This window comes from Azolla caroliniana, unplaced genomic scaffold, assembly GCF_043228905.1.
Source record: "Azolla caroliniana isolate FFs.n. ecotype wild unplaced genomic scaffold, voAzoCaro1.0.p SCAF_12, whole genome shotgun sequence".
Taxonomy (NCBI): Eukaryota; Viridiplantae; Streptophyta; class Polypodiopsida; order Salviniales; family Salviniaceae; genus Azolla; species Azolla caroliniana.
Window position 1 is genome coordinate 4,590,553 of NW_028230447.1, and position 9,970 is coordinate 4,600,522.

At 40.4% G+C, this 9,970-nt stretch overlaps 1 protein-coding gene across 1 annotated transcript; it reads right to left on the reverse strand.

Moving 5' to 3' along the window:
- Positions 1-639: 639 nt before the first annotated feature.
- On the reverse strand, positions 640-5,748 carry LOC147856890 (uncharacterized). The gene is made up of 17 exons (XM_087328492.1): positions 5,469-5,748; positions 4,806-5,132; positions 4,354-4,572; positions 4,158-4,250; positions 3,854-4,053; positions 3,602-3,681; positions 3,400-3,513; positions 3,264-3,307; positions 2,918-2,973; positions 2,780-2,838; positions 2,539-2,688; positions 2,271-2,324; positions 2,059-2,149; positions 1,881-1,961; positions 1,696-1,776; positions 1,526-1,604; positions 640-1,177 (listed from the first exon to the last, which is right to left on the reverse strand). The coding sequence occupies exons 1-17, from the start codon at positions 5,488-5,490 to the stop codon at positions 969-971; spliced, it is 1,959 nt and encodes a 652-aa protein (XP_087184618.1). The 5' UTR covers positions 5,491-5,748; the 3' UTR covers positions 640-968.
- Between the last annotated feature and the right edge of the window lie 4,222 nt (positions 5,749-9,970).

Consider the following 9,970-nt stretch of genomic DNA (forward strand, 5'->3'; position numbering starts at 1 on the left):
AAAAATCTCTTTTGAGAACAGTAGGGATACAATGTCGACGCGACAAATTTCACATTTTTCCATGAAATATACTCAATAATATACTTGATACCATACTCTTTCCTATTTTACAATGAATATACTTCATAATATACTCTTCCTATTTCAGAAAATGCGATCAATAATTATAGATAACCATTGAAAGTAGCTCATTATTGTCCCATTGTGTATACCATATGGCATATATATATGTCGGAGTTCTATGTTCACATGGGCAATACAAAAGAGTGCTTGTGACACATTGTATATTGTGTATACTTTCAGCATTTCAAATCGGTTTCGCTAATTATTATAAATAATTGTCAAACAAAGGAATCACCTTTTTGTTGCTTGTTTGATGTATTGTGTAAACACATAGTAAAAAGATGTTTTCTACGATGTTTGGAGTGCATGATGATCAACAGATGGTTTTTGTGACAAACTTGTGTAGATTGTTTGGGTTCGCATGGGAGTTACACGAGCATAACCAAGGGTGGCTAAACCAATAGTTGGAGAGGAATCTTAAACGGGGAGTAAAACAAAGAAGATGATTCAATTCTCGAACATCTCCGGAATAGACCGGCTGATTAAAAATACAAGCTTGGTAGGAGAAAACCCTAATGTGAAACACAGGAAATCTTATGTTACGATATTCAATCAAATCGTGCGGCCCTAGTCGGCTTCAGGTCCATCATTACATGTAACAGACGGGGCCGGGCCAAATAGTACAATAAAAGGAAAAAAGTAAAGAAGGCTTTGCCTAGACATTGAATCAAAGCACTCAAAATCAAAACCATATGGGAGTGGGGGGGATACAAAACATCATGGGCCATGGCCATGCTAAAGAGATATTAGCCTCATGGGGCCATGATGATTTCTAAGAGCTACTATTCTAGTCAACCAAAAACACAAGCACCAAAAGAAGAATAAAGCAATCCTCTTCTCTTCCTTTAGAGAGCAGCCTCCAACACTGAATTTGGAGAGGTGGAGTGGAGCTTGGGATCTTCATTAGTTATAAACTCATGATGTTGTTGAGACCAGGAGGGAAGCTTGATTGCATAGGGTGAGGCACTGCCAGCGCCAGCCCGGATACCCACGTAAAAGCTCGCATACATATTCACTCTGTCCATGTACTTCTCACTGGTACTTAATCTCACCACTGCCAAAGAGCATAGCATATACAATGAGTGACCATGATCTTTGATTGACACATGCCACATATATACATGCATACATATGCCAGAAAGCATATACAAATGAGTGAACATGATCTTTGATTGACACACCACATACATACATGCATACATATGCCAAAAAGTGAGTGACCATGATCTTTGATTCACACATACCACATATATACATGAATACGTACATCATACACAATACTACACACTCTCCAAACTATGAGAGAAAATGAGTGATAATGAAGTTGATCCACAGTATATAAACACACATATGATGTGGCATGAATCTTTGGTATGAGAGTGGAACTATTTCATTTTGTTACCGTGGAAGCCAGATTTCTCTATGCATCTGGCATAATCTGGACATCTCGAAGCACTCCTCCAAATCACGCGACCACCCGGCTGTGATCCCGACAATGCAATATAAGAGAAATAAGAACAACCATGGCATGCCCTCAAAAAAGGAACAAACATTGATAGCTTATTTGCTTACCAAAACTTGGTCCTTTAATGCAGAACAGAGGATATCGATGTCTTCTTGATCCAACCAGTCAACATGGTCCATCAAAATGACCTGGTCAAAATTACAAAGATTCCCTTTGATAAGGGTACTGGAAAATGGCTCATTTATCTATCTACCGCAGCTTTGAATAAGAAAAATAGCAATTTGGGTTCTACCTTCGTGTATTTGCGCTTCCTCAGCTCATCGACAAACGATCCAGTACAGATCAACAGTCTCTGATCCTTTGCTAACTCCTCCTATGAATACATAATGTAATAAGTATGAACATAAAAGGTGTGTTAGATAAAAGCAAGTATGAAAATAAAAGGTGTCGTCGATAAAAGCAATTCACACCTTGAGTTTGTTAAAGCAATCTTCTTCCAAGAATCGAGGGCAACAAGTTCGTGCAAATTTTCCCGTCAAGCAACAACGATAGAAGTAGTTGCTGCATGCGATTATAATTTTTACCACAATTAGGATTCAACACACAAATAAATACCTTTCAAAACGGTGATCTTGTCATTATGTAGATTTAGAAAAGACTTATCATATGAATCCATTATCACCTGTCCCGTAGATGAGAATGCTCCGCTGTAGAGTTGAGACATCGAACCACATAGCTGTCCAAGGTCATCAAAAGACATGAACTCCATTCTTCTCAAGGCATCCGAATTTAATGAATAGTGCATGCATGTCTAATACATTGACTAGGTTTGCTGTTAGTCAAGCCTTTTTTTGAAGTGCACAGTAAGAAAAATTTGTAGTATATTGATATTTCTCCAACAATGAGGGTTCAAATTCAAGCCTATACGGATGATACTATGAAGCACTAACTTGTATATGTTATCTTCTTTTTGGATTAGCTTAAGTTGACCCCGGCATACTCCAGCACAAAACCACAGGACAAGGCGATTGGTCACAAGGAACGCAAATAATCTAGTAATGATGCTTGCTTGTAACAAAAGTCTCCCAACAGTTGCAAACCTACAAAATTTTCAGGGATCAGTCAGCTCCAGAAAAAACTGAAGAGACAGGAATTAAAGTTTTGAATTATTGGGATTATATATAAATATACCAGAGCTCCTTTTGCTTCTCCAAAGAGGGAGCATTGACCAAGCTTTCTATCCAATGCTCCTGTAAAAATTTGGACATGTTAAGAAATCAAGATAAAGGTTTGGGAGGATTTACATAGGAAATAGAAACCACCAGTCACCTGGCGCATCACCCTTGCAAGAAACTTCACAGCTCGAATCAAGCGTCCCATTCCTCCTGTACAGTTTCAATATGAATCAGTAATTGTGTGCTGGACCATTATCCCCCCCAAAAAGCATTTACTTTAAACATCATATAAGAGACCCAACCAATATCTAACAAAAGTATTTTCTTACTTCACTGAAGAACTTCATAGATCTCACATACTTAAAATAAAATTCTTAGGTTTAAAATATATGTGAACATGAGGAAGTGGTGAAGAGCTTGTGCTTTGTTGTGCTGAACAAACTGGTATAAGTAGAATCTTAAAAAAAGGTAAGTATTCAAATATAGGTGTTGGGAGTTACCATGATAGTAGAGACCATTTTTGAAGTAATAAGCCTTGGTGTGCCTGAGGAAATGTTGAAACCATTAGTAGTGAAGAACTATTATCTTATCTACTGCCTGTGGAAGGAATAAAAGAAGAAGAAGAAGATAAATTACCAAAAGTTAGAAGCTCCTTGACTTAAAAATGGTGCCAGCTCTGTGTCTAGCAGCTTTCCAAACTTGGGGTGAATTCCCTCACCAAACATAGACCACACATCTGCAAATGGCAACCTAACAAGAAATTTGACAGTCTATTAGCAAATACACAAAGATTTCAATTTCTGAGTGATCTAGGAATATCTATAGCATCATGATTTACCTCAGAATAGCTACCCTTTTGAGTTCAAGAAGGTAGCTTTGAGCAGGGTTGATATCAACAGAAACCACCAAACCAGCTCCCTGTAGAGAGAGCATTTGCAATTTCTAAATACTAGTTCATGTTCTGCATCTACTGTATACACACAGATACATACACATATGCATACATACACATACTTGCGTATGTATATACACATATATACCTACACCATAGGGTTATATATATATACATGTGTGTGCGTGTGTGTCACACCTGATTAATGAGATCGAGGGCATTGCAGCCTCCTGAAGTCAATGTGAGGACAGTATCATGAGGTTGAACTTCCAAGACACCTTCATCTACTCGAGGATCTTCCCATGACAAGGAATAGAGGAAAGTAGGGGGGAATTGAGCTGGCCTTCGAGCATCAAATTCATCAGAGGCTCGAGCAGGGAACCGAGATAAATCCGTTCCTAAAAGATGGAATAAATCTCACAATGACAAAAGTGTTTTTTCTTCTCGACCAATAATCGGCAAAGAAGAACAAGGTAAGAGAAATGAGAGATTCTTCACACACTTGGATAGTCATGGCGATGTCCGATCCAGACATAGAAAGGAGCCTCCACAATAGGAAGATACGCTAAGTGCTCAGAACCATTATATTCGAATGCTAGGAAGAAATAGAGGAAGAAGAAAATGAATGAGACCCACCACCAAAGATAAACTGTCTTGTTAGTAGAAAAGAAACTAGATTAACTTTAACTATCGCTCACCTGCTTCGAGCTTATGCTCGAGGTATTGCCTTCTTTCTGGACCCACATCATAACCAGTGTAATCAAATGCTGCCCTCCATAGCCATCGGCAAACATAGGAATGCTGCCTATTTTGCAGATCATACTTCAAAGAAGTGAAGTAATCCACAACTCCAACGAATCCATCCTTGGAAAGCATGGAAATGGTGCTATCAATGACATACATAAAGTCTCGGATTCCTGAAAACATAAAAATAAAAAAAAACTTATTTTAGACCCTCAATGATGGATAATTTTGCTATGATTATAGTGCTTCTACATGTCCTTCCCTTATGTGCAAAAGCAAATGCACATAAAAGAATTTAGCTACAATGAATCATATGAAGCTTATTAGACTCATAACCAAGGTAAATTAATTATGTAATGCTCACAAACCTAACCCAGGTTAATTAATTCTATTAACACAGACATACTTGAGAGCGAGTAGGAGAAAGTGACAAGAGTCACCGGGGAGCCCGAACGAAAATCTGAAGGATGGCTATCGACTTTCTCAACATTACTCCACCGGGTTCTCTCTGTGCTTATGAATTTCTTATTTGAGTTATTCGTCTTCTTGACAAAGCAATTGACGATGTAGATCTTGGAGAAGCAAGAGATGTCCATGAATTGGGACATTGCGAGCACATTTTTCTCGGACCCATCTCCATAGTCCACCCAAACAGATCCGGGCCCGCAGTTCCTCTTCAGGCGAGCAGCACAAGCTGCGAAGAGACAGTCGGATGCGAGCAAGGACTTCTGAGCTGAAAACAAGAAGAAAAGATATCAATGTCATTAGAGATCCATCTCTATCTCTCTTTATCCCTCCAGGCATAGTGTAAGTAGTGGGATTCATTCTTTTTCCCCCTAACTAAATTCATAGTAAAGAGAAAACAAGAAAGACTCCATCTCTAAAGATATCATCCAGGCTCGATCTTTGAGTTCCGGAATCTTTAAGCTCCTGAAGTGAAAAAGAGCAGTACATTGCTATACACTAAGAACAAGTGGAAGCAGGAATTGATCTCCCCAAAGGAAACGCAGGAATTAAACAAAGGCTTGATCCGTGAAGAGAGCACAGAAGAAACAGAGAATTAACTTACAGCGTTTATGGCTGGAGAACATATTGCTTGGATTGGGGTTAAAAAGTTGTAGCAGAGAAGAGCGCCCCTTTCTCTGCTACAACTCCTTTCTTCTACAACTACCACTTCTTCTTCTTCTTCTTCTTCTTCTAAGAATGAGATTGCAGGGTGCAGAGCTAAGCCGAAGCTGAGCTGAACTAAACTCAACGAATGCTGAGCTTCAGAATCAGCTCTGTCGATCGGCGAGTGGAGTATTTTTTTGGCTATGGCGACCTTCTTATATAAAAAAAAAGAAATTAGAAGAAAGCAATAGCAGACAAACGAAAGAAGAAAGGAGAAAGAAAAGGGAAAGCAGAAAAAGCAGAGAGAGACAGAGACAAGAGAAAACCGCTTTCCTGACTGAAACCGCTTCTGTCTTGGAGGGGAAATGTAGTTTAGTTTAGTTGAGACTGGGAGACATAGAGATAGAAAAAAACCGCTTTCCAAGTGGACGTATGGAAAGCGGTTTTGCGTTTGCGTTTTGCTTTTGCTTTTTCCCCTCTTTTCAATATAATAATTAATAAAGTAAATAATAATAATAATAATAATTAAAGAACGGCTTCCTGACGCCACGGAGAATATCCACCTCTTTATTCAATTAAAATTAATTAACAAGATAAAGCACGATGCTACTACTACTACTCCCCAAGCAAAAATAAAAAGATTTGAGATTGGAAAAAAGAAAAAAGAAAAAGATCCCAACTTTTTCTTTTTCTGTTTGCTTTTGCTTTTAATTCTGATTTCTTTTTGAGTTTTTTATATTATTATTTTACAAATAAATTAGGGTTTTTATTTTTATTTTTTAGTTTTAGTTTTTAGGGGCTGAAAGGGTATCTTGGAGAAGATTCCATCGTCAAGATGCGGAATCCAACGTTTTTGGATTCGAACCAATTCCCATCATTTGGCCTCCTCTTCACAGCATATCTCCCATAATATACCCAACTATACAAACCAACAAACAATAATAATGATGAGACTCTCGCTCTCTGTCCCATCCATTGCCTCCTTAGGGCCACACGGCCCTTCGCCACAAAAAAGCACCATAAATGAAATGGCACTAGAAGCACGAGCTCAATCAGACACACACTCATCCCATTATCACTACTATTCGTATAAGGCACACACACTCTTACACCACATGTACACACACCATACCCCCCCCCCCCCTTCCTCCCCTCCCTCACACTCACACCCAATCTCTTGATTCCCAATCCATCAGATTGACCAGCTTGCTGCTATATGTTCGATCCTTCATCTCCAGAAGCTCCCCCCACTCTTTATGGTGCTCGACTGCCAGGATCCTTTGCAGTTTGTGTCCTCTTCGGAATTTCGAGGGATTGTGTAGGACACTGCTTCTTTGGGTTGAGTTTGCAATTGATTCTTTTGACATTCGTCGAGAGTATGCAATGAAAATGTTTTGCTCTGTTTTTGAGCTTTTGGTGAATCGTGTGATGAAAACGACATCGGTCAATAATCAAACACGGTGGGGATAACTTCTATTTCTTGATGATATTGTGTTATTCTTACAAATTTTGGATGATATGCAACACTTACTTGATGTATTAGAAACATTTTATCGAATTAGGGAGCTAATTCGTCATGTGGACAAAATAAAATGATGGTAATAAAGGCAATACAACCAAGACACTACCCCACATACAAGGCAGAACCAATACAAGTGGTGCAAACCTTCAAATATCTTGGTATTAATGTTCCATAGACAAATAGGTGGAATGTATGTTACGAGTCTAAACTTCAAGCAGGTTGGAATAAGCATTACATGTTTGAGAATCAAGGCAACCATAGTGATAATAGAGTATGGGAAATGAGATTGATGTTATTCAATGCTATTGAGTGGAAGTGTGGGGTGGCATTATCTCACTTAGTACATGGAATGAAATAGACAAAATCCAAAAGTTGTTCTTACATAGACAATCGGTTGTAAAATCCTCAACATTGTACCTTGTCATGCTAATAGAAATAAGTGATCCGTTCATAGAAGTAGCCACTCAAAGAGTATACAAGTATAAAGCAAAAGCCAAAAATATGCTTCATTGTATATTGCCCAAACTTACTTGGAACATAGGATGCAAGTTACAGAAAACTAAAAAGAGAAAAATCTTCTCAGGTATGAAGTGTGTTATCATTGAGGAAAGATTAGTGGAGCATGATGCTAAAATGTCAAAATTGGAATATTACATTGAAGACAAGGTAAAAACTCCAAAATGTATCCAATCACATCTTACTATCCCCATAAGACTTGGCTATCAAAGGGCCTTAACACTTCGTCGAATTCATAGTGGGGAATGTTGTTACAAGTCAAGATGACAAAGATGTTAAATTTGTACTTATCAACCAGTCTCAGTCCTTGTCCATGAGCCGATACCCATGAATCTACCCCTCCTTACCAATCCTAGGATAGACTCTAAGAAGGTTCCACACCTCCTTAACATTTTCCCCTGTTTTTACCACAATTACATTACACACCCCACCCAACCCCCTTATTTTTTCTTTAGCTTTCCACCCTTACAGAATCCCTATTTCCTTGAGTCTAAAGCCTATGTTTTCTCTCTTTTCCGTCGCCCTCATGTTCTCCATGTTGTGGGGCTCTCTTTCCGTTGTCGCGGTAATCCGTGAGTACGTGTCGAAAAGGGGCGGGACCACGGGGGTCTTGGACTAGGGAGTAGGAGAAGGGAGAGAAGCTTGGGAGTTCAACCGAGAAGGAAGAGAAAACAACGTGACCATCAATGAGGAAGAAATGGTGCAGGTCTATCTAAGAAGGCTAGCGTCTAGATTCAGATCATTCCAAATGGTGGTTTGCACGAGAGAGATATAAGTCGTCCTTCTTCAAGTTGTAGTCAATGCTTCTTGTTGAAGAAAATCATGCGTGTGCATCGACAAGCACGCACGCACGGAGGCGGATCAGCCCCATGGTCATGTAGGACGAGGAAGGTCGGCAGGCAATGGAGGCGGCCGATAGGAGCCGAACTAAAGGCATAATAGAAATGCCAACAACAGTTCCAGACCCTAGACGAGTAAGGGGAGTCAAGGCGGCACTGAAAACTGGCAAGGGAAGACCGCGACGAACTACTAGTACTATGGGTGAAAGGGCCACACATAGAGCGAGTGCTGGAAGAACGCGCCCATTTGGACCGAGCCTGATCGAGTCAGGGAGACGCAGATAGGCATCAAAGTTTGCACTACATTGAAGGCTCAAGGCAAACTGGAACAGGCCCAACCTTCATGATGAAGCACAAAGCCAACTCGATGGCGACGAGCACCTCGAAATCAAAGTAGGTATGATATGTGGATTCTGGCGCATTGAACCATGTCATGATGAACCATGAATAATGGTTCTCTTATCTCGAGAAGCCAGAACAGTCGGGGGTCGTCGAAACCAGTGATGACACCCCTCATCCCATATAGCACATAGGAGATGTCCCTCTGAGCCATATCAGCCAGAGAGGAATAATGAGGAACTTCCTGCACTTCTTGACGATCACCAAGAACCTGGTGTCAGTCAGAGAGATCATCGACCAGGGGATGCAAGTTACGTTCACTCACCTAGGGTGCTTCATCGAAGAAGAAGGTCGAATTATTGTGCAAGGGCACCGAGAAGGGAGGATGTTTATCCTCGAGATGAACACTATCAACACCCCTATGTTCATCAGAGGGTGGAAGGTCGAATCAGATATCAACCTGTGGCACAAGCAGATCAGCCACGTGAACTTCCCACGGTCTCATGAGATGTAGACAAAGAACATCACTTTCGACTTGCCGAAATTCAATGGTCGGAGGGGCTAAGTCTGCGAAGCCTGTCAGCTTAGGAAGCAACACCGACTTCTATTCCCCAACGAGCAGAATCAGAGCCGAAATAAGCTCGATTTGATCCATTCAGATGTGTGGGGATCGGTGTAGAACATGAGCATCGGTGGTAGTCGTTTCTTTGTAAGCTTCATCAATGACTACACTTAGCATACTTGGGCATCCCTGATCAAGAAGAAGAGTGAAGTCTTGTCTTGTTTCTTGAAGGTGAAGATCCTTGCCAAACGAGAGACTGGTCGAAAGATCAAATGCCTCAGGACCAATGGCGGAAAAAAGTACTTTTCCGATCAGTTCTTAAGCTATCTATAGAAGGAGGGAATTCAATACAAATTCTCCTAGACTTACATGCCAGAGCAGAATGGGGTGGCTGATCAGAAGAATCGAACCATTGAGGAAGCGGCAAGGGCAATGCTTCAGGAGAAGCATATGTCGAAGTTTTACTGAGACAAAGTGGTCAGGATGGCTGTTTACTTGTAGAATCAGACATCTGCAAATGGAGGAGTGTCTCCACATGAGCTGTACTTTGGGAAGAAGCCGAATCTAGCACACTTGAGGGTATTCCAAAGCATGGCATACGTGCATGTGTTGAAGGAGAAGCAGAGGAAGCTGGACAACAAAGCCAAGAAATGTATCTTGGTTGGCTACTTGGATGAACAAAA